We start from the raw sequence: 25,416 nt of genomic DNA, 5'->3' as shown, positions 1-25,416 counted from the left end.
CCCCTTTCAGTAGGTAGCTGACTGGAATTGTATACGTTGTTGTGTGCATGCCCATAAGCAGTACAGATTTTGTATAGATTTAATTGGGCCCAATGTAATCCTCATTCATGAATGGATTTTGAGTGAGTTGAAATTGGGCTCATAATCACCTTCAGTTATTTGTGCACATGAACATCTCAAGTAGAGTTCTTCTAGATCTTTTATTCGTCTAGAATAAATTCTAGACATAAGCAGCAAGTCTTTCCTGTTGTTTGAATCCTTTTCAGTGTGATGCCACTTGCAAACCTAGTTTTCCAAGTCTGGCCAATGCTCATACATTGATTGGAGTCTGACCCTAAGTTTCGTTGGGAGCAATGGGCTTGACAGTAATATTCAGTGGAGTCTTTTCTCATTACTGGTGGAAACCATACCAATCTACACGTAATAGGTTCTTCTGTCTGGGCTGCTGGGGACAGGAGGCATCTGAGGTCACATTCTTTGCATCTGACCTGCTGTTGTGGCCACTAAATTTTTATAGGGCCAGTCCAGACCTGTTTGTGATCAATCGTAACCTCCATTGTGTTCCTCCGGGGCGGGGGGGAGGTTTAGCAATGGTAATACCATTACATTTTGAGGCAGTAGTTAGATTCTGTCTTGTTGAAGGTGGTCATTGCCTGGCATTTGTGTAGCATGAATGTTATTTGGTGTCTTGAGAACAGTGGGGTAGAAGTGAATGACACAGGCTGCTCTTTATCTGTTGCTTGACCCCTAGCTGACCTGCTCGGGTGAAAACACTTGTAAAATAGTCTCTGTATGTCAGAGCTGGCAAGCCAGCAGGTGAAGTGGCTCTGTACAATTCTAATGACACAGCTGCTGATTTGTGATATCACTGTGGATAGAATGCAAATGAGGATGTTGAAGCTGTAACAGTATGTTATTGAATTGTCACTTGCACATTTATTTTCTGGTCTTAACTGAGATATGTTTTTACCCTTAAGACAATGGACACAGCATAATAAAAGCTCGTAACAAAGACCTGGGCCCAGTTCAGTACTCTGTGATCGGGAGCAGAGACCCAGGAAGGTTGGTGTTGAATTTATCTTGTTTGAGGTCTAGTTTTCAGTTGATAATTAATGTAATAGTATAGTTAAGATTTCCATCTCAAAGGCTTGACTCTCTGGACTGGTGCTTCCCAAACCATTTTCCAGTGTTGACTAGAAATTTTAATATTTTGTAAATACTTGTAAAATGTTACTGTGTACTTGCATGATGAAATGTATGTTTTTGCAAAACAGTCTCTCAGAATCTCCACAGTATGATGGATACTGTACATCTAATCTCTAATGTAGCATCCAGGGTGAACAATTTGAAGCTTGATGTTTTACAGCTTCATGCAGATGTGTGCTTACAAAAGGAGCCACGAATTTCATTGTGTGTGGTGTAGTGAATCCAGAATCCATAAAATCATGGAATCTGAATGGTGCAGAAAGTGTTTTCTTTTGTAGAAGCTGAAATCATGAAATTTCCGTAAAGGGTTCAGTTTCAGACGTGGCTAAATCCATATTGTCAGGCTGACACTCACAGGGATTGTGGACCTAATCAAATGTCCAAAACAAGGAAGGAATATATAGCTTTGGGCGGTTTGGACGATCACTCTAATTTTTGGACTGAAACAAGGAAAGCTGCAGGAGCGCGCCTCCCATGGGGAGGCGATGGCCTAAAGGTATTATCATTGAACTGTTAATCCAGAGACTCGGATAATGTTCTGGTGACCTGGGTTTGAATCCCATCATGGCAGATACTAGAATTTGAATTCAATAAATATCTGGAAATAAAAATCTAACAATGATCACGAACCCATTGTCGAATTTTAGGGGAAAACGCATCTGGTTCACTAATGTCCGTTAGGGAAGGAAACTGGCATCCATCTCTGGTCTGGCCTACATGTGATTCCAGACCCACAGCAATGTGGTTGACTCTTATCTGCCTTCTTGGCATTTAGGGATGGACAGTGAATGCTGCCTAGTCAATGATGCCCTTCATCCTATGAATGAGTTTAAAAACAAATTCATCTTAAGCATATTAAAAGTTTAATTTTCTTCACAAATGTCATGGAGCAATAGGTTCAAATCTGTTCTTGCCTTGCATATTTGAATCAAGCTCATTTAGTTTCCTGAATATGCCTGTGACAGAAGCAAATATTGTTTTTGTCACAGGTATAATTCAATAAAATTCCCTTTTTTGTTTGCAGTGCACTCAAAATACAAACACCTGATGCCTCAGTTCAAAATATCTTTGCAGTAGCTTTCCTCATGAGCACGTACTGATCTCACGCAATAATGCATCGCAATCAGATCCCAAGTCTTTGCACAACTTTTCAAACAAACATGCACAGGAGGTTGAGATTTGCTACACTTCACAATTTGAAGTGACTGACTGCAGTATTCTGCCTAGTTCTGTTAGTTGGTCACTCTGAATTGTACAGACTCCAAACAGCAACCAGATGGAGCAAGTCTGTTCATTGTAGGGCATAGGCCTTAATTGTGACCTGTTGAAGCCAGAGCATCATGAGTATAAAATCCAACCATGTCAGCCAAGGAATCTTTTATTCCTTCACATAACTGTCTAACATGCTGAAAATTTCTTCTGCCAATTCATAGTCAGGAAGCAGGGGACAGAGCAGAGAATGCCTTGCACACTGTTCATAGATCGTAGAATCTCCACAGTGTGAAAACAGGCCCTTTGGCCCAACAGGTCCACACCGAACCTCAGAGCATCCCACCCAGACCCACCCCCCTGTAACCCACCTAATCTACACATCCCTGAACACTGTGGGCAATTTAGCATGGCTAGTCCACCTAACCTGCTCAAATTTGGACTGTGGAGGAAACCTATGCAGACACGGGGAGAATGTGCAAACTCCACACGCTGTCACCTGAGGATGGAATTGAACCTGATCCCTGGTGCTGTGAAGCAGCAGTGCTAACCACTAAGCCACCCATGACTGTTGTGTCATGCAGGCAACCAAGGCCTATAACAGCCTGTCAGTGTCAAATCAATTTGAAAATCAAGGATGGGATGCATTTCAAGTGCTCCGTCAGCGTGGTTTCCACATTGTCTACCGTTGTTTACATCCTTTATCTCAAGGTGTTGTTTCAGATGGAAGCAGCTTTAGGTTGTTTACTTCTGCTTCCCGTTTACAGTTTTAGTCATGTTGAATACAGCAGATTAGATCAAAGTTTCTATAATCCTGAGGCTGCTTCTCCCATGCACTCTGTTGTTTCACCCTGTGATGTTTTTTGAGTTTGTTCAGTGTTGTATAAAGCCCAATTAAAACTTGAACTTGCTCTTTATTATTGAATGACACATTTATTCTATATGCTGCCACTAGGTGGAGCAATGATGGCACACAAGTATGGTTTGGTATTGGAATGGCAGCTGCCTAGAGCACAGATGGCTCGGAGATAGCAAGAACTGCAGACGCTGGAGTCAGACAATACAGTGTGGAGCTAGATGAACACAGCAGGCCAGGCAGCATCAGAGGAGCGGGAAAGTTGACGTTTTGGGTTGGGACTCTTCCTCAGAAATCTGAAGACGTGTTCCAACCCGAAACATCGGCTTTCCTGCTCCTCTGACGCTGCCTGGCCTGCTGTGTTCCTCCAGCTCCACACTGTGTTACCTAGAACAAAGATGGTGCTGCCCATATAATCACAGAGCAGAGTGGAGTCAAACTCCTGAGCACTGGCTCACTGAAATCAGTGAACATTTGACTCTAAGCTGTGATGATATTTAAAAGATTTCAACATGAAATTTAGAACTTTGAAAGGATTTCTCAGAAATTTGTTCACACAAACCAACAACTCCCTGATTTTACTCAGACTGTCTTAGTTGCTGTACATACTGACCCAGAAAATGGACCAACTATACACCATAGTCTGGAATGATCTCTGGTCAGATTAATGGACTTTTTCTCTGTGCATTTAATAAAGTATTTCCTGTCCGTCCACAAGACAAAGGTGGTCCACCAACCTGGCCCAGCATTGTGGAGTGAATACCCCGACCATCAAGCTCCACAGGATGCCTTTGGAGAATGTGTTGACCACTTCCAACACCTTGGGAGTGTCCTGTTGGCCAAAGCAGCTATTGATGAAGAGATCCAGTACCACCTCCAGTGTGCTAGTGCAGCCTTTGGCCACCTAGATGGAAAAGATGTTTGTGGACAACACCCTCAGATCTGACACCAAGATTATGGCTTACAGATCTGTGGCGGCTCTGGCCAATCTATGCGGTTGAGACGTGGACAGTCTACAGCAGACATCTCAAGGCACTGGAGCAATACCACCAATGCTGCTTGCGCAAGATCCTGCAAATCCATTGGAAGGAGCGACGCGCCAACACCAGTGTCCTTCACCAGGCCAGCATTCCCAGCCTCAAGGCACTGACCATCCATGATTGGCTACAATAGGCTGGCCAGATGGTCTGCATGACTGACTCAAGACTCCCCAAGCAGGTGCTCTACTCGCAGCTCCAAAACAAACCGCAGAGGAGTCCCAGGTGGATAGTGCTTTGATGATACCCTGCAGGCCTAACTAGCAAAGGGTTATATTCCCACAGATTCCTGGTAATCACTGATGAAGACACTCCAAAGTGGAGGAGGAGCATCTCTGAGAGCGTTGAGCACCTCAAGACTTGTTGTTTGAGAAAAAGCAGGAGCCAAGCAAAAACAGCATAAGGAGCACGCTGCCGCACCAACACGCTGCCCACCCCTTGCCATAAGCACCATCTGCCCTAAGTTTAACAGAACCTACAGATTCACCCTGAGAGTGGAAGTCAGTCATCCTCATCTCCTAGGGATCACCGATGATGATTTCCTGTACAACATACCCCAATCCATCTCAATGTGCAATAGAAGGAACACTTGTCACAGTCAGTTTAACAGACTGTCCGCGCTATTGTAAAGACCGTGTCATTTTATTTTTCTGTATTTTAATTGCAAACTGAAATCATAGACTCGCAATAGTGTGGAAGAAAGCCATTCAGCCCGTCAAGTCCATACCGATCCTCTGAAGAGCATGCCACCCAGACCCATCCCTCTACTCTAACCTCGTAACCCATCAGTAATCTCACATCCATCGTAAGGGCTGTTTTTACACAGCTGCTGGTTCAAGCAGGAGAATGTTCAGACCAGGCTGTGTACAAGTGAAGATTCAGCCAGGCAACAAGTAGCTGTGGACTATTGACTTGTTATCAATGACAAAGTCCCGCTGCCTCCTTGCAACTGTGTGATTGATTCTCAGGTAGCTAAATAGCTTAGACCAGAGGACAAGATACAAATAAACCATTGGATCTCGACAAGCTCAGTAAATCTCTGTTCTCTGCAGTAAAATCCATTTGCATCTGAAGAAAACCAATTTATTTTCCCTATAGAACCTGTAAACTGTGACTTCTAATTAAATAAAGTTGGAGACCTTTTATAAGTGTGAACCAATCACTCTGTACCTCAGAAAACCAGCGAGACTCTCCACAGAAGGAAGAGTGAGAAGCAGAGTTCTGATCAACACCAGATCTTGTGAACAGAAGCTGCTGAACTACGTTTTCATGCTCATAACACTTTTTTTTGCCCCCTGTCTCTCTCTAAGGGGGAATCTCCAAGGAGATTAACATTTTGACTAGTGGAGTTATATGCTAATGGTTTATGTTTGTTTGCCCGTAGCTGGAATCTAGTTACTGGTAATAAATAGTAATTTTTGTTAAGTGCAGGAACCTGTACTTTCTGTCAACCTGGGTCTGAACGTCTGGGAAATTCTGCGTATTCCTAGAAATCTTTAACTGTTCGAGTCTTGATTTTCCACTGCATCAACTGAGTGAGGTTTAACAGTCTCTGCATCGACGTGAAGAAGACAGTGTTGTCGCAAAGTGATGTTACTTGCTTCATCTGCACATTCAATTGTGGCCATTTTGGCGTGCAGTGTAATTACTCTGATTGGAAGACCATGGTGGCTTTGTGACGTACTCTTTGTGAATGGTCTCCAAGTGTCACAAGTTTATTGGCTTTTTGCTTTTAGTCTACAGCAGTTGGAGACATGAGGTATTTTGGTCTTTCTTTAGATTTGCCAAAAACATTTGTGAAAGGCTTCACAAGATTACAAGCTTCCTATTTGCTAACATGTTTCTTGTCTTGTTTTACATTTGCATGAGAGCCAGAAGCTGTACCTAAATGGTGTTGGTAAAGCATTGTTAACAATTATCAAAATAACTCTCAAATCAGAAGCATTGGTAAATAGAGTCCTGGCAATTTCTGCACAGGAGCCCTTTCCTGTACCCCACCTTGCTAACCCAACCCTGTAATGGCAGGGTGATTTCCCTGTTTCATTCTGGTTTTCCAGTTGGCGTTTCTGTTGGTTGATGTGACTCTGATGTGATGTTACACCTGCCTCCCAGTGAACTAGGTACAAAAAAAAGTATATGCATGATGAAGGCAGTGATTGGATATCACAGCTCATTTGCTCTTTTCCCACCCAGTGTACTACTCCAATTTCTGATCCTGTATCCCGTGAGGTATGCAATTTATGGTGTGAGAACCGCTGTTGTGTTCTGGTGTACAATTCCATGGTGCCTCTTGGAACTATACACAATTGAGCGTACCCTGAGTGTAGCTGCATGTGGAATGTGTCTTCATTAATAACTATCCCTTGGTGCTGCACGGATCAGAGATAAAATGGGCCTGGATTCCTTTAGGAGAGTTAGACGTGATGATAATTCGGCCAAGGAATGGGTTTTGGAGCTGCTTTCCAAATCTAGAAGGTGAGGTGAGTGAACAAGAAAAAAGTTTCATAATAGAAGCTGCTGAGGCTACAGATTCTGCCTCAAAAGATAAACAGGAGGTAATGCAGTTATTTTTCTGGACTTCGGCATCAAAGTCAAGCTTCTATTGTTTTCTGTTTCACTTTGTCCATACATTCAGTTTCTAGCAAAAGGCAAGATCAGCATTTGGAAACCAGAATTGTGGTAAATAACTTGGGTGTGTAACATTGGCTCACTCCCGCATGTGATTACAAATGCAGTGCAGATTGTGCAAATGTGAGCTTTCTGCTCTACATAGCTGAGGGACATAAAGGTTTACTTTAAGATGGATTTGGGAAAGTCTAGGATTACTGATGTAAATCATTTATCCAGTTTGGTACTCACTCATTTGAGAGATGTTCATGCTGAAGTCCAGATGTGGGCATCCAGTTCAGCCTCAGCTTTACTTCGTATGCGATGTTAAACTGGAGTGCTGTCCACTCTCTCAGAAGAACAGGGCAATTGTTCCCAGTATACAAGATAACATTTGTACCTTAATCAGTATGAGTAGATTACCTGATCATTTCTTTTTGCCATTTTCGAGCTGCGCACAAGTTGGCTACTACATGTAGTGATTGGAACAAACTCAGCCAGGTGGACTTCCTAGAATGAGTTCCCTGATTGGAGCTGTTTAATATGGTCCAAGCAGAGAGACCTGGCTGACAGATACAAGATAACAAGGTGTCGAGCTGGATGAACACAACAGGTCAAGCAGCGTCAGAAGAGCAGGAAAGCTGACATATTGGGCGAAGGGTCTAGGCCCAAAACGTCAGCTTTCCTGATCTTCTGATGCTGCTTGACCTGCTGTGTTCGTCCAGCTCGACACCTTGTTATCTCAGATTCTCCAGCATCTGCAGTTCCTACTATCTCTGATAGATATAAATAGGAGTGTCAGTGATTTTGTTCTGTCGAGGAGGCAGCTCTGAGCTAGCTGGGTCATATGCTGTGCCTTTGTTTTTTTAAAAAAAGGACTACTTGGTGACGGGATACCAGCCTTCATGGAGTTATTTCACCACATTTCTTACAGCAGTTATTATTTTTCAAATACAGCTCAGTGCACATAAAACATTTTTTTTAGGATGTCTTGAGCTCAACCAAGGTGTTGCCCAAATGTAGTCAACCTTTCTTGATCAAGGCTTGATGTAAGGTAAATTATATGTGGTGTACCCCAACAGAGTCTTTCAGTTCCCAAATATACTGAAATTTTGCTGAAATTAATTCCAACTGTGTGTGTATATAGTACTAACATGTTTTCCTTGTTTTGTTGCAGGGATCCTCATACGCTTGTTGAACTGACATCATTCACCTCTGTGAATAAATTTCAGCCCTTTAACGTTGCCATATCAAGCAATGTGCTGCTTCTAGTAGTGAGTGTTTGAACAATTTTTGAACATAAACACTTTGAATAAATGTTTTCTATTTTCTTAACCCTTCTTCACTTGCGCTATCTACCGTTCCCTGATGAAGAGGGCTAATATGCATTTAATCCTCGAGCCTCAACCACTGTTGGTCTCTCCCCAACCGACAGAAGATGGTTCTTTTTTTTAATTCACTCATGGATGAGGGTGGAACTCCCTGCCTGCCCAGAGGGCAGTTAAGAGTCAACTGCATTGCTGTTGGTCTGGAGTCACATGTAGGTCAGACCAGGTAAGGATACCAGTTTCCTTCCCTAATGGACATTAGTGATCCAGCTGGGTTTTTCCAACTATCGATTAGAGATTCATGGTCGTTATTAGACCCTTAATTCCAGATTTTATTGGATTCAGATTCCATCATCTGCCATGGCAGAATTTGAACCTGGGTCCCCAGGACATTCCCTGGGTTTCTGGATTAATAGCCCAGTAATAATATCACTATGCCATTGCCTCTCTTTGTCAGAGACTTTTTTTTTTCACATTTTGTGATTCTGTGATAGAAAAGTGTAGGAGCTGGTTCAATTAATGAATAACAATGCAGAGTCAGAAAGGAATAAGGTTATGTTGAACAGCCCATATTGCTGAATTCTTCAGTTGTCCTGGTCTACCTTATCTGAACAATTTTCAGCTGCCTGTTTTAGCCAGATGGTGAACTTCTGGCTTGTTACTGACCATCCATCTTTTCTCTGCTTTGCCATCGTAGTGACCAGCAAATTAGTCCCCAGCAATTGGCACTAAATCATTTGCCTTGCTATCTCTTCCTCAATTTCTTCAAAAGTTATTGTATATTTAGGTACTGCTTCTTAATCCATCCCCTAATCTGCTTTGTGCATGTACCTCCCTGTCATAAAATGTTCTGAATGTTCTTTTTGTGGATGAATGCAAATTGTTATCACAGCTTAGGAGGTGTGAAAGAGCAATATCTAATAGATAAGAGAAAGAGGAAAAGTTTTATTTTTGGATATTTTTCACAATGTCAGACCCAAATTTGAAAATAATGCAAGAAAAAATTACTTTGATTTTGTTTTGAAAATGCTGACTCTTTGGTATTGAATTCTGTCTACCATTACTCCTATTCTTTTAAAGCTTTTCTTATCCTTTAGGATTTTCATTGCCACCTGACCACCAGTGAGGTAGTGGGCTACCTTGGAGGGAGGTGGGACACAAGCACACAGTGTGAGTATTTCATTATACTTCCCTGTGTACAATGTATGCATTAGATCAGTATAACCTATTGGTATGATGCTGTGTAGAACTGGGCAAGTGTACCAACAACAATAAGCAACACATTTCACATTATTATTAAATTTATCCATTTAATTGCCACTTGAAAGTTTTCCATAGGACTGTATATATAGAGAGGCACTTTGACTCAACTAAGCTCTCCAGATGTTTGTTTAAACTCCATGAGCCTCCTTCTGGTCTGTCTGCATCATCTCAGCTTTTCAACATACCTTTTCTATTCCTTTTTCTCTCATGCATAAGTCTAGTTTCCTTTTGAAATAATCTAGTTTTCAAATTGAATGGCTGCAGTAATAAGCTCTAAGTAGTCTGGAATCTTTATCCTTAGATATTTTTCCAAAAACTTTGAGGGCTTATGGTCAGTATATACAATTGTCTCAGACACATTACTGGCAACATAAATGTTGAAATGCTGACACCAATATCAAAGTTTCCTTCTCAATTGTGGAATATTTCCCATTTTGAAATGAGTAGTGTCTCATTTCTTAGTTTAGATGAGTAGAAATAATCTTTTCCACACTTACCCTATTCAACCAATACATAATATTAACCATTATGTTAAATCGGGCCACCTCTAGATTTTGCCTTTGTAAAAGGCCAAAAATATACTATTCTGTGCAGTCCTTCCTGTTAGCTGAAATTATCTGTTCAGTATTATGTCATAAATCTTTTCAGCATTTTTCCAGAGGTTCTGTGTCCTTTTTACATTGTGGAGACCAGAACTGTGAGTGCCCATGAGGTGGGCTGACTGGGATGCAGTACATGATTAATATAACTTCATTATTTCTAGTGGTATACAATTGGAAAGTTAAATCTGTGTAATTTGTCAACACATGTATTTGCTTTGATGACTTGCAACATTGTATTAAATGAGATAACGCCATGTGGAGCTGGAGGAATTTAATGTTTTTAATGATTTGTTCACCTGTACCCCCTTGAACCTGTTATGGACCAGGCCAAACTCCCTCAAAATATATTAAGAAGATAGCTTAGACTTGAACTTCTTCTTACTTTTAAAGGTAAGTGTGAGGCATTGTGTTTCCAATGCAATTCAATTGCTTGAAGCAAAACACACTTTATTCTTACACTCTTGTTAAAATACTGACAAAATAATAATTAAAAAAAACTTGGCTGTAATTCTGTCAAAATACTTAACAAGATAATATATATGTTAACTACCACTGATTAGCTGTTCCAAGATGGTTATATCCCATAAACCCACCCTTGGCAAAGGAAAATGAAGTAAGATAGATGATTCTACATGCAACATTTTCTCCAGTCTAGGAGAAAAGAACAACATGAGAAAACTTTGATACAGAACTCAAGTGTTTTGCTGTAGCAGGGAGAGATGTTTAGCAAATTTCAAATCCTAACAGCTACTGAAAGCAAAACCCAAGTCCTGGTTCTCTGTGAGCTTGATCCCACCCCTTCATACATCTTCTATTGTTCCAACTCTTTTTAAAATACCCAAAGCCTTATGAGTTGTTTACTAGCTATGAGCAGACTGCTTGGCTTCTCTGTCTCAACCTCTCTTCAGAAAAAAAACCAGGACAAAGTACACCTCGTAAAGCCATAGAGTCGACACAAAGCCCATGTACTCGTCGACACTGTTAAGTTTCTGAAATTCTTTGGAGTGGGTGTTTTATTTTTTTGCCTGACCAAATGCATCACCTCACACCTATCTGTAAGGTTGCTATTGTCTTTTAGAAGTGTGTCACATTTAGTTTTTTTTAATTTGTCCATGTGGCGCGGGTATTGGTGGATGGCCAGCGTTTATTGTTCATCCCTAATTGCCCCGGAGAAGGTAATAGAGACCTGTCACCTTGAACTAATGTAGTCCTCCATGTGTAGGTACACCTGTATTACCAGAAGGGAGGAAATTCATGGGCTTATACTCAGTAACAGTGAAGGAATGTGATGTATTTCTGAGTCTGATGGTGTGGGGTTTACAGGGGAACTTGCATGAATTTGCTGCCCTTGTCTTACTAAATGGCACTAGTCTTGGAAGGTGCTGTCTAAAGACCTTGCATGAATTTTGTAGATGATGCACACTACTGCTGCCGTGGTAGAGGGAGTGAATGTTGTTGGTAGTGCCAGTCACGTGAGCTGCTTTTCTGGATGGTGTCAAGCTTCTTGAGTGTTGTTGGAGCTGCACTTATCCAGGTTGGCGGGATGTATTGTATCACACTCATCACTAGTGCCTTGTAGATGGTGAACAGGGTTTGGAGCCTCGGGAATAAAAAAACGAAAGAACTGCTGATGCTGTAAACCAGGAAAGAAAACAGAAGTTGTTGGAAAAGCTCAGTAGGTCTGGCAGCATCTGAGTTTCCTGCTGAGCTTTTCTGGCAACTTTTGTTTTGGAGACTCAGGAGGTGAGCTACTCACTGCAACATTCCTAACCTCTGACCTCTTCATACATACACACAATGTCTGCATGTGGCTAGGTCAGTTCAGTTTCTGTTCAATGGTAACACCCAGGATGTTGATAGTGGGGGGATTCAGTGACTAATTCTATTGAGTATCAAGGGATAGTTATCACACCATGTTGGAGATGGTTACTGGCTGCTACTTGCCTGGTTTGAATGTTACTTGCCAATTGTCAGTATTAGATATTGAGCAGGTCTTGTTGCATTTGGACATGGACTGCATCAGTACCTACCATGAGGAGGAGTCGTGAATGGTTCCAACCATTGTGCAACCATTGAATGTCTCTACTTCTGACCTTTATGGTGAAGGGAAAGACATTGATGAAACAGCTAAAGATGGTTGTGCCTTGGAATCAACTCAGAGGAACACCCATGGAGATGTCCTGGAGCTGAGCTGATTGACGTCCAATAGCACAACCATAGTTTTCTATTTTAGGTAAAACCTATTCTTCATCAGGCTTAACCGTCACCCCCAGTTTGGTATCAATTGGGTAAAGAGTGGCATGAGCTGTCTGTTAACGTATATAAATTAGGAGCACAAATAGATTATTGGGTCTGTTCAGCTTGGTGTGCCGTTCAGAAAGGTCATGGCTGTTCTGTTTGTGTTTCAAATTCATGTTTACCCCTTTGATTCCCTGCCAAATTAGAATCAACATACCTCTACCTTAAAGTAGTCAATGGTCCTACACCAATCCTTTGAGGCAAGGTGTTTCAAAATCATACAGGTCTCTAAGAGAAGATAATTCTCCTCATCTCTGTCCTGAAAGGGTAACCACTAATTTTACACAGACTTCTTTGTTGATACTAATGCACGTTGTGCCCAATATTAAGAGGATTATTGACCTTTAAGATATTGTACTACAGAAAGAGTTGTACTTTGTTTCACACTTTGACTAAACTCACCATATAGTCATGCATTAAAATAGTAAATCATTAATTGGGATTTGTGACTGATGCAATGCTGGTTATTGCTACCTGCACAAGTGCACAATATTAAGTTGATTTTTGAAATTTAAAATAGCAGTTGTACTTTGTTTTATTATTTATTTCTCTGACCTGATGTCCTGTTTCATTAAAAAATAGTACCATTAATTGGTATTTGTAAATATTTGCACTTATAATTGTAAGGGATATTGCTGCTAATACACTTGGTTCCTTGGTGTTAGCATGTACAGTCTTTTTAAAACACTGCCTTTTTTATGGACTGACTCACAAGAGGAAATATCCTTTCTACTTCCACTTTAAGACCATCAGGATCTTTGACACTACAATGTAGTCAACCTTAACTCTTCTAAACACCAGTGGAAAGGAGCTACCACTCATTACAGTTGTCAATTTAGGAAATCACCTTCAATTGATTTATATCATTAAATAAGACCGAAAATGCTGTCTTGTGTTTTTTTTTTGACTTTCTGCTCCTCCTGTAATGAAAGACAGCATTCCATTAGCTTTCTTAATTATGTGCTGTTCTTGTATATTGACTTTTGTGACTAATGCACTAGAATTCTGCAGTTGTTTTCCTTTTAAGCAATACTCTGCTTTTTAAATTCTTCCACATGGAATACAATGTGGGGAAAACGTGAAGTTGTTCAATCTGCCATATTACATAAGCTATATCTGTCTGCAACCTCCTCAATTCCTCTTCATGACATACTATCTACATATTTTCATGTCATTGCTAATTTTTCAGCTACTGTCCCTTTGCTCCCTTAACTAAGTCATTGATATAAATTGTATAGGGCTAAGGCCCCAGCACAGACCCCTGTGCAACAGTACACTTTACAATCCGAAAAAGAGTCACTGTTTTCTGCAAGCCAGCCAAACTTCTATCCTACTAATATGTTAACCCCACACTGTGAGCTGTCACTTTGTGCAATAACTCAGGTGGCATCTGTTCCAATATAATGCAGTCTTAAACCTTAGTATGGAGCAGAGAACGCAGACAGGAGATGTTTTGAGGACATATTTCAAACCTGATATTAATGTTATTTGTGGTATGTATTCAACTTCAGAGCTCGGGACAGAGAGAGAAAATATTGCTCGATATCTGATAGCACTGATGTATCCTGAGAGTTTGTGCAGAGAGAGTATTGTTGTAGACATGAGATTGTGCCATGAGCGTGGTCTGCTGAGAGAGGAGGAATTTATTCTCAAGAAAGCTATTGATTTATGCAGAAGTTCTGACTTTGTCGATCATCATCTGAAGTGTATCAATGCAGGAACAGCTGAGACTTTGCATTATGCTCTGAGGCATTCCACGTTGAATGAGAGTGACATATTGGAAGAAGAAAATAAATTTTTTTTTCAGAAAAGCCAACAGAAGGATCAAGGGCAGAGTACAAAATATAAGTATTGCAAAGGACACCACTAAAGAAAGCATGTCTGGCATACGGAAAGCCATGTTCTAACTACAAGAAACTAAATCACTTGGCAAGCATGTGTTTAGCTAAAAAGGTGCAAAAGCGGCCTTTAATATTGGCTGCTGGAGAGCTGTCAGCCATCATTCTGAATCACTGCACATCTTACAACAGGTTGGCATCCATCGAGTCTAAAATACTAAATAGTTTGTGACTGTTAGAATGATGACTGCAGAAGGTCAGCAGCAACTAAATGTGAAGTGCTCACATTGACACAGGTGTTAACTTCAGGATCTTTGCAGACCTGCGTGAAGTGGCTCTTGATGTTGACCTGAAAATCAATCCTTCGAAGGTAAGATTTGAGGCCACATGGTACAATGATTTTCATGCCAAGAGAACAAATAAAGTTGAGAGCTCTATGTAATGGGAAGAATGAAGATCTGGAGTTTCTGATTGTAGACATTAAAATGCACTCCTTTCAGCTGAAGCTTGGACATTGCGATCCTACATGTGTCGGAAGAGATTTGGAGCATTGCGCAGACAACTAAGCTATTGTCTGCTGAACAGATCCTGGAAGATTACAAAGATGTTTTTACAGATTTTGTATGGTCGTGATGATGTTCACCAAAACGACAATGAGAATGTGTTGAGCATCTGAGGAGATTTCCAGCTTCCCTCACACCCAAGCTGAAAGGCAAGATAGAGGAGTTGGAAAAAAGAAGTAATCAAGAAAGTGACAAAATCAGAGTGAAAGAACGGAGCCAAATTTCACTTTGATTAGACTTCCACATAATTGCCTGAACTGAGCTTTGGAACCCCAATCAGTGTACAAATTCTCATGCACTCGACAAGAGTCAACTTGTGTGGAGACTTGGGACCTATGTAGAACAGTTGACACCTCCAATCTTACACGGTGAACACAAATGACCAGATATATTGATAAAATGTGAGGCTGGATGAACACAGCAGGCCAAGCAGCATCTCAGGAGCACAAAAGCTGACGTTTCGGGCCTAGACCCTTCATCAGAGAGGGGGATGGGGGGAGGGAACTGGAATAAATAGGGAGAGAGGGGGAGGCGGACCGAAGATGGAGAGCAAAGAAGATAGGTGGAGAGGGTGTAGGTGGGGAGGTAGGGAGGGGATAGGTCAGTCCAGGGAAGACGGACAGGTCAAGGAGGTGGGATGAGGTTAGTAGGTAGCTGGGGGTGCGGCTGGGGGTGGGAGGAAGGGATGGGTGAGAGGAAGAACCGGTTAGGGAGGCAGAGACAGGTTGGACTGGTTTTGGGATGCAGTGGGTGGGGGGGAAGAGCTGGGCTGGTTGTGTGGTGCAGTGGGGGGAGGGGATGAACTGGGCTGGTTTAGGGATGCAGTGGGGGAAGGGGAGATTTTGAAACTGGTGAAGTCCACATTGATACCATATGGCTGCAGGGTTCCCAGGCGGAATATGAGTTGCTGTTCCTGCAACCTTCGGGTGGCATCATTGTGGCAGTGCAGGAGGCCCATGATGGACATGTCATCAAGAGAATGGGAGGGGGAGTGGAAATGGTTTGCGACTGGGAGGTGCAGTTGTTTGTTGCGAACTGAGCGGAGGTGTTCTGCAAAGCGGTCCCCAAGCCTCCGCTTGGTTTCCCCAATGTAGAGAAAGCCGCACCGGGTACAGTGGATGCAGTATACCACATTGGCAGATGTGCAGGTGAACCTCTGCTTAATGTGGAATGTCATCTTGGGGCCTGGGATGGGGGTGAGGGAGGAGGTGTGGGGACAAGTGTAGCATTTCCTGCGGTTGCAGGGGAAGGTGCCGGGTGTGGTGGGGTTGGAGGGCAGTGTGGAGCGAACAAGGGAGTCACGGAGAGAGTGGTCTCTCCGGAAAGCAGACAGGGGCCCCACCACACCCGGCACCTTCCCCTGCAACCGCAGGAAATGCTACACTTGTCCCCACACCTCCTCCCTCACCCCCATCCCAGGCCCCAAGATGACATTCCACATTAAGCAGAGGTTCACCTGCACATCTGCCAATGTGGTATACTGCATCCACTGTACCCGGTGCGGCTTTCTCTACATTGGGGAAACCAAGCGGAGGCTTGGGGACCGCTTTGCAGAACACCTCCGCTCAGTTCGCAACAAACAACTGCACCTCCCAGTCGCAAACCATTTCCACTCCCCCTCCCATTCTCTTGATGACATGTCCATCATGGGCCTCCTGCACTGCCACAATGATGCCACCCGAAGGTTGCAGGAACAGCAACTCATATTCCGCCTGGGAACCCTGCAGCCATATGGTATCAATGTGGACTTCACCAGTTTCAAAATCTCCCCTTCCCCCACTGCATCCCTAAACCAGCCCAGTTCATCCCCTCCCCCCACTGCACCACACAACCAGCCCAGCTCTTCCCCCCCACCCACTGCATCCCAAAACCAGTCCAACCTGTCTCTGCCTCCCTAACCGGTTCTTCCTCTCACCCATCCCTTCCTCCCACCCCCAGCCGCACCCCCAGCTACCTACTAACCTCATCCCACCTCCTTGACCTGTCCGTCTTCCCTGGACTGACCTATCCCCTCCCTACCTCCCCACCTACACCCTCTCCACCTATCTTCTTTGCTCTCCATCTTCGGTCCGCCTCCCCCTCTCTCCCTATTTATTCCAGTTCCCTCCCCCCATCCCCCTCTCTGATGAAGGGTCTAGGCCCGAAACGTCAGCTTTTGTGCTCCTGAGATGCTGCTTGGCCTGCTGTGTTCATCCAGCCTCACATTTTATCATCTTGGAATCTCCAGCATCTGCAGTTCCCATTATCTCTGACCAGATATATTGTTGGAATTGCAACATCTGTTCCTTCACACAGGCAACTGATCAGGAAGGTGTGATCTCACCGTTTGCACACAGTATAGGACAGCCATCAATTCAAGAGGTTTGACGTTCCCCTGCAATAGTTACCATGGCAACAACACCTGTCATGGAACTATACTCCCCAGAGAAGTAACGTCACCCTAGAAATTAGCAGGTACCAGATAGAACGCACATGCATGCTGTTAGAAGACCTGCATGATTTAAGCATTATGTATGGACTGCATGTTTTCAGAAACTGACAGAAGTGGGACTGACTAGAATTAACACAGGTTTTGTTCACGAATGATAATTTTCACTGTCAGCCATGTATGTTGGGTATCTCTGTGCTGCAAATAGTAGTGCATGCAAGTTTGTTTTGTCTTTTGTTTTATGAAAAGGGAAATGATTGGAGAATTGCACTTGTACATACTGTAATGGCTGGTTTGCTGTAGTCTTGTGACCTCTATCTTTGCTGTAACTTGCTTTTACTTTAGTTTGTGGCAGCCATTAAACACATTACTTGAAAGAAATACCTTGTGTTTTTTGTTTAATTAATTAAAGTAAAAATGTTGTGCTGTTCTCTTGCTTCCTCCAGATTTCTTTCATCCGTTTGTTCTCTTGCACTCAAACCCCCTTCCTCTTTCTTTCTTTTCTCATTTTTGTTTCTGTGTTGAGGCCTAAATATGAAAAGCCAATTCTGCTAGAATAGATGCTCATGTGTAACATCTAGTTCCAGTCTAGTTTTACAGTGCAGTTCCCCACTGACAGCTGTGCATGTTTTGACAGTGCTGACAATTCTCCGAGCTTTTCCATGTCGAATACGACTTTCTGACAAGGACTCTGCCTCTGCAGTCGAAGAAGAGGTAAATTTACTGTTGTTCTTCTGGTAATGTTTTTCTTAAAAAAAAAACGAAAGAACTGCAGATGCTGGCGATCTGAAACAAAGACAGCATTCTCACCCCTCCCCCTCTTCCCCTAGTTTATTCCCACCACCCCACCTTTCTCAGTCACAGGCAGCAATTTGAGAGAGAAAGATTTTGTATTTCAGGTTCATGAGCTATCATCAGGCTTCGGGGCAGGTGAGGGATGAGGGGGGGTGAAGTGGGATGCAGGATGCCTGGGTGACAGAGTGACTGGTCAGCTGGGTAGGACTTAACAGGAGGAACACCCCATGTTTCATATATCCTAGCCCAGATTGTCCTGCTCTTGCCAAAACACTATCCCAAGAAAGCACAGGGTTTGTTCAGGGCTTCAAACATTGCTTGAGATAGTGATTTACGTTGCATTTGTCCTGCAAGTTGATTACTTTATTTTTAAATGACTAAATTTCCTACATTGGTAAATGAAATACCTGTTAAAATAAGAGGAATTTAAAACTAAAACTTTCCACTTACCGGATCTCCTATAGTGGACTCCTGGTGAGTGGAATACTGGGTACTGCTACCCGTGGCCTAAGCTGCATCCTGAAGCACAGTGATTGGGATCTCCCTAGGGCAGACTTTGGACAGTAGGGCACTGTAGGAAGAGGCTGCAAGTCAGAAAGTGCAAGAATTTGCACCAAAATGGCAACAATTAGTCCAGTACTGCAGTAAATCACATGAAAATCAATCCTGTAATGCTCAGATTTCAGGCTGCATGACTTACTGATGTTGAATTGAATCCATGCTAAACAGCAATGTTAAACAAGGACTTCTCATATTAAACATGTTGTATTAATGCATGGTAGTGTTGTATCTCTAAGTACAGTAATTACTGTCAAAAGTAACTGTTTCTCATTGAAGCCCCTTCAGAATTTTTAAAATTGATTTTGTGGGAGCGACAAAAAATTGCAAATCCATTTCAAACTTGTCTCAGTGGTATTTGTGAAAGCATCAATGTGCATGTCCTAGTCCTTGTACTAGAATGTCAGGTCAAAAGTGCAATGTCGCAATTATCCAACATCTGAACACACACAGATGCTGGTCTCAAGGTGGTTTGATCAGTCTAGACTCATCTGACTTTGCATCTTCGCTGAAGTGAAATCAATCTTTTCCACAGATTTGCCAGAACCTGTTCTTGCGGGGTTTGTCCTTGGTGGGTTGGTATCACAGCCACCCATACACGCCTGCCCTACCCTCTTTGCAAGACATCGATTCTCAGATGGAATATCAACTGAAACTACAGGGAACCACCAATAGTTTTCAGCCCTGTCTAGCACTTATCTGTGGTAAGAAGTTTGCGATGCATTAATTTGTGGGCACTGCATTCAGCAAGTAAATGATCAGTACAGTAATATGGTCAACCTAGAGCACATATAGGACAAACATCAGCTTATGGGCCATATGTATGGTGGCTGTAGTGTCCTGAAAGTGATTAGGAATATTAGTCAGCCTACCCGGACCTACATGATAAACTAGAGTCAGACAGCATCGAAACAGACCCTTTTGCCCAACTCACCCATGCCAACTGTGAACTAGTCCCATTTTGCCTGCATTTGACCAATATCCCTCTAAACCTTTCCCATCTGTGTTTCTGCCCAAATATCTTTTAAATGTTGTAATTGTATTTGTGCTGTGATGCATTGGGTTGAGCTTACCATGATGGACCCCTTGCCTGAGGCGTGTTGACTCTATGGTTAAACTGCCATCAGTCGACTCTCTAATAAGACAGCAGTCCTACAAATTGATAAGACAATGGTGACTTTACTTTTTACCTCTCCCTCACAACTCAGTGCCTCTGCCATCAAACCCATCCCATTCTTTGGTCACTCTTGCAGCAAGAATTAACCATTTTTAAGCGCAGCTGAGCTTTGCACATAACTTTATCTCAAGGACTGCCTATTTCCAATTATATGCAGTGTCTGCCTTCAGTCTATTTCTGCTGAAACTTTCAGGTACCAATCTCTACTCACCTATTCTACTGCTTTCCTGGTAACCCTCCAAGAACTTAAGCTCATTCTGAAATCTTTTTCTATACCCTTGTACAAACTTCTGTTTAAACATCACCCTTCTTTGTTGTCTTGTGTTTAAATTTTTTTTATTGTCCGTCTCTCTCTGTTCTTCCCCCCAACCCCCCAAGGTTTAAGTTCTTCAAGCTCTGCAAACTTTCAAAAGTTCAGTTTCTGCCCAGTTCTGGCCTCTTGTTTATTCCCTACTGCATAACCCATTGGGATTTCAAGTGTATAGGCTCGAAGCTCTGGAATTCTCTCCCTAAACCTATCTGCTCTCTTTTACCCTCTAAAGTACACCATAAAACAGATCACCAAGCAAGTTTATCTTCTCTCCCCAGACCTTTTTGGGAAGGTCAATCTCAGTTTGATTACAATGGTGATGTGCCTTTCAATAATTTCCTACATTTAAAAGGTGCAGTAAAACTTAAAGTAATGCTTTGCAAATTACTTAAGCTGAAATAAACACAGCCCTTCCCCTAATATTCACAGATCCAAAGTTTCAGCAAGTGCCTGATTAATAGAAAGTGCATATATGGATGTGATGGCCCATTTAGTCGAACAGGCCACTGGCGTTTGATACGCATTAGAAATATCCCTTCCAAAATGTCAGTGCCAGAGAATATTGAAACTTATACCGTCACAAAAAGCGATCTTCAAGGGAATGCAAAATAAACTTATTTGGAATACTGTAGTTGGCAGGACAGTGCTAACCTGCAGAATTGCAAGTGACCGTAAGAGCAAGCAGAATTAAAAGAACAAACTAGCAATGTGACAATCGAGGTAAAAAGGGAATTAAAAGCTCAAGGATTTAAAATGGGAGGGTGGTCTCCAACTGGGCTTAAGTGAGTTACGGTGGTCACAGTGACAGAGCTGCAATCGCTCTTCAGAATCCCAAACGCAGTCCGGACAGGAGACAGAATATTGTCCTGTTGGTTGTCCTGATGGTGAGTGTTTCTGTCTTATTGTATTTACTAACACGAGGAAGGGGAAAGTATCTTAATAGTCTCTGTTGATTTTAAGGGCCCTATCATCAAGGAAGCACCGACTTGGAGTCGAAAATCGCTCCATTTTGGGTTCTACCACCTCCAGAGGTAAGTGACCCATCTGTTGCCATGTTGTTTTCATGGATGGTTATTGTCAGATTCCCCAGTAACGTCACAATGTTTGCCTGCTACTGAAGAGAGTCAGAAAGCTAATCTGTGATTGCTGTGACCTGTCTGTAATCTGGAATCATTGCTGTAGTATTCCTGAAGATAATCCATGTAGAAGCTGAGCCTGGCCTACCGTGAATATAGATGGGCAATGTGACTGATGCCACTTTTGTACCGCTATCTTCCCCACGAGTCAGTTGAAGCCAGAATCTCTCTCTTTCAAACCCGCTGCCCAGGAGTAGGGGAGTGAAAACTGCTGAGGGTGCAGTTAATGGTGCCTCTATCCTGGAAGCTGGCTACTCAAGACCATGAAGACAGGAGGAACTGAACAAGCATCCGTCAGTTGAAATGTATTGAGCTCCGCTCGTCCTCTTCCACTTTGAGCTGCTTGAAAATCATTTCCACTGAACTTTTACAGATGTTGCTACTGAATCTAATATCTCATCTCGTTCCTTCTAATAGTGGTGATACTGAAGTAATGCACTAGCTATAACATATGGAGTAAAACAGCAGAAGGGGTTCAGTAGGCAATTCTTTAGAGACTGGAATCACATCAGAATTTCCCTTTATGAAGATATTAAATATCTCAAAGTTCCAGTCGCAAAACTGCACTGTTGGCTGAGCAACTGTTTGGCTTGAAAATCTTAACAATGAAGGAAGCACTATTTATTTTGTTGGCTTGGAAAATAACATTTTCTGCAAGTTCCTGACAATGGATTGAGTGGAAGTTCACAGTTGCAGATAACTATTAACTGACACTATCAAATGAATATTAATTTGATTTCATTTAACTAATTTTGGCCTTGCAGAATTCTATTCTCACACTCACTGCGTGACTGGAGAGAGTCATTTAGAACCAGAAACACTTGCCTTGCCTCTGAAACTCTGATTTTGAAAGCAGAGATGTGAGAAAACTTGAATGGTTTTAAGGAATATTCTGCTAAAAGAAATGCAGCTGATGCTTTATTATATAGATTCCTTGAAAAAGTTGTATTTATATGACACTTTGTAGGACATCCCAAAGAACTTCAAATGTTTTGAAGTGTATTCACTGTTGAATCGTCTCAACGTAATAACTAACATGCACAGTAAGATCCCATAAACTAATATGATAATAACCAGATAAAATAGGAGTCAGGAAGAGGCATTCACTTCTGTTCTGATAATATTTCACATTGATCTGACCGGACAGATATAGTTAAACCTCTCGTTTTAAAGATGCTACATTTTGAAAAAGAGCATGCTGTCTCTGTACTGCACAAGGTGTCAGCCTAGATTGGGTGCTTTGTGAACAAGCACAATATATCTCGCACCGGGAAACAAACATGAAAATTTATGGATTGTTATAAAACATCGACTGATGTCCTGAATCCTTCAGAACTGAAGGACAAGTCATTACATGTAATGTTTTAACTGTTTCTTTTTCCACAGATGCTGTCAGATCTGCTGAGTTTCCGCAGGACATTCTCTGCTTACATTCCAGATCTCCAGCATCTGCAATATTTTGCTTCTATTGGACTGATGTCCATCACTGCCTCTCCCAACCTGGTCTAAATGAGACTCCAGGCCCATGCTAAGTGGCTGATGCTTAAAAAGCCCTGGGCCCAACTAGCAATGGACAATCTGTAACGAGCTAGCCAACACCACTCCCATTAAACAAACAAGCAACAGCAAAAGCCACAGAGAAGATTTAGAGGTAGAGCTGCTGCGGCTCAATGGTAGTTTTCCTGCCTCTGAACCAGGAGACCTGAGTTCAAATTCCACCTGTTCAAGAGGTGTGTCATAATGCCTCTGAACAAGTTGATTAAAAATATCTGTACCAGGTATCAGGAAGAAACTAGGGCAAACATTGGGGATTGATGGAAGATAATGGTGTTTCAAATTGCAGAGTTTTTATGATGTAAACAGGAAAGCAGTTGGCAGTAAAATAAAACCAAGAACCGTGGATCCTGGAAATCTGAAAGTAAAACCGAAATTGCTGGACAATCTCTGCCGGTCTGGCAGCATCTGTGGAGAGAAAGCAGAATCAACACTTCAGGTCCAGTGATCCTTTTTAACGCAAAGTTTCTTTTTAAAATACATTCCTGGATGGGGTTTGGGCAGTGATGCAAAGGCATTTGTTGCTCATCTCAAATTGTCTTTGTCCTAAATGGCTTGCTGGACTATTTCAAAGGACAGTTAACCACCACACTGTGGGTCTGCAGTCCTATGAAGGCCAAACCTAGTAAGGATGACAGATTTCACTCTCTAAAGAACACCAGTAAAACAGATGGGTTTCAGTGATAGTTCCATCGCCACCATTGTTAAGTTTAGCTTCAAATTCCAGATTAGTGAATTTAATGTAGTTTGTACCAAACGCCATGGTGTAATTTAAACTTGTAACCCCAGAGCTGTTGGCTCCCCCTATGGTATTATTGATGTGGGATGTTCTACCTGAGACCGGTGGCAGGGTGGGGTGGGGAGGTGCAGAAAAATCTCTGTTGTAGCCTTAAAAGGGGGAGTTGAGAAATATTAGTAAACAGTAAAATTAAATCTTGGGTAATGGGAATAAATGTTGAGCTTTCAGTGAGCTAGCACAGACACAATGGGCCAAATAATCTTGAGTGCTAGTTTGGGTCAGAGGTCAAAGGATTATGCTTCAAATCCCATCTCTCAATTTAGATCATTTTGATGCTGAGGGATGAGATGTTAAACTAAAATAAGTAAAGGTATAGTACCATTTCATGAACATTTATCTGCAGACAATACCATCAAAACAATTTCATTTCTCCCATTGCTGTTTGTGGCATCTTATAACGTGCAAATTGTTGCAAGTTATGTCCTCTGAACAACTCTACCTAAGGCATGAGCATGTTACATAAATGTTGTGATTTTCCATTCTTTTCATGCTATAAAATTCCATGGGTTAAAAATACAACTTGTGGTCATCTATTCTGCCCTTTGAAAAATAGTGGTTAACATTCAGCTGGGGGTGGCTGGGGCACATTGACTATTGCAACATTTGTACAAGCAGCCTGCATTTCTGTAAATTGCATGCAACTGCGTAAATTTGCAATTTAGGTCTCAATGCGGATCTCACCAGGCAATGAGCTAAGGTGCCTGACAGTTTGGCTCAGAGCTGACTGATGGTATGTACATGAGCATGGATTTCGTTTGGGCCTCATCTTTGCAGGTACCCTGGGTGAAATAGTGGCTGCACTGACCAGTGCCGGTTTTGGTTGGGAGAGGAAGTTCTTGGCTTAATTCCATTCTTTCATTGAGTAATTTATCCTATGTTGAGGGATTGAGGGTTGTTGCGATATGGAACTTCCAGCATCACTTGGGACAGGATGAGGGTTTGGTCATCTTAGTTCTGACAGCTTAAATAAAGTCTCCATTTGTCTGTGCTCTGTGTAGCATCCCTGTCTCAATCATTTTCATCTCTTGTAGCAAAAGCCCAACGATTATGGCATTCCCATGGAAGTGGAGATGACCTATGTGCAGGATACGTTTCTAACCTCTGATGTCCTACATGAAATGGTACTTATTTATTTTTTTGTAAGGGCTAGACTTCAGTTTATTCACAAAACAAAAAATGTCCCTTTTGGAAATTGACAAATGTTCTTTCACTGTTTGTTTTTGCCTGACCATTACAAGCTGTAGGATGATCCTCTGGGATTCTGTTAGAAACTGGATGTGGTTAAGGCTCCAACGACAGCGTGGCTTAAAATACACAAGTTGTCTCTTAACTTTGTTTCTCCATCCTGTCCACACCCCATCCCAGTTTCTCAATAACTCTACAAATGGTATTTCAGCTTTGGGGACTATCTTGCAATGACTGCCCTGAACTAAAATATTTCAGAATGAGAAAGCAAGAACTGCAGATACTGGATTCGGAAACAACACAGCAGGCAGGCCAGGCAGCATTAGAGGTGCAGGGAAGTCTGTGTTTTGGGTCAGGACGCTTCAGAAGCATTCTGATGCTGTCTGACCTCCTGTATTTCTCCAGCTCCACGCTGTGTCTCATACTTCAGCATGATCCTATCCTTCAGGATTCTCCTTAATAACAGTTTGTCCCAATGCTGCATTCAGTCTGGTCCTCATCTTGTTCCATTTTTCCCCATCTCCTGTCCCTCATTCTCATACCAATTAAAGTGCTTTCTGAATAGTCCCAATGCTAACTAATGGCGTGAGGCAGGCAGCTGCTGTTGGGAACATTTTACAATTGGAATAGTCTCACCTTTTGAAGTCTGCAAATGAGCAATGAGACT

General features: G+C 42.3%; 1 protein-coding gene across 1 annotated transcript in view; it reads left to right on the top strand.

Annotated features, from left to right (window-relative positions):
- mpnd (MPN domain containing) overlaps positions 1 to 25,416 on the top strand; it is a 55,672-nt gene that overhangs the window by 21,470 nt on the left and 8,786 nt on the right. Inside the window, exons 5-11 of the mRNA XM_048559720.2 lie at positions 978 to 1,062; positions 8,093 to 8,189; positions 9,341 to 9,413; positions 17,873 to 17,949; positions 19,124 to 19,292; positions 21,036 to 21,106; positions 24,596 to 24,685. Coding sequence (XP_048415677.1) covers positions 978 to 1,062; positions 8,093 to 8,189; positions 9,341 to 9,413; positions 17,873 to 17,949; positions 19,124 to 19,292; positions 21,036 to 21,106; positions 24,596 to 24,685 — 662 coding nt within the window. The remainder of the gene's footprint in view (positions 1 to 977; positions 1,063 to 8,092; positions 8,190 to 9,340; positions 9,414 to 17,872; positions 17,950 to 19,123; positions 19,293 to 21,035; positions 21,107 to 24,595; positions 24,686 to 25,416) is intronic.

Source organism: Stegostoma tigrinum, chromosome 30 (assembly GCF_030684315.1).
Source record: "Stegostoma tigrinum isolate sSteTig4 chromosome 30, sSteTig4.hap1, whole genome shotgun sequence".
NCBI classification, from domain to species: Eukaryota; Metazoa; Chordata; class Chondrichthyes; order Orectolobiformes; family Stegostomatidae; genus Stegostoma; species Stegostoma tigrinum.
This window is presented reverse-complemented; position numbering and strand designations above follow the sequence as displayed.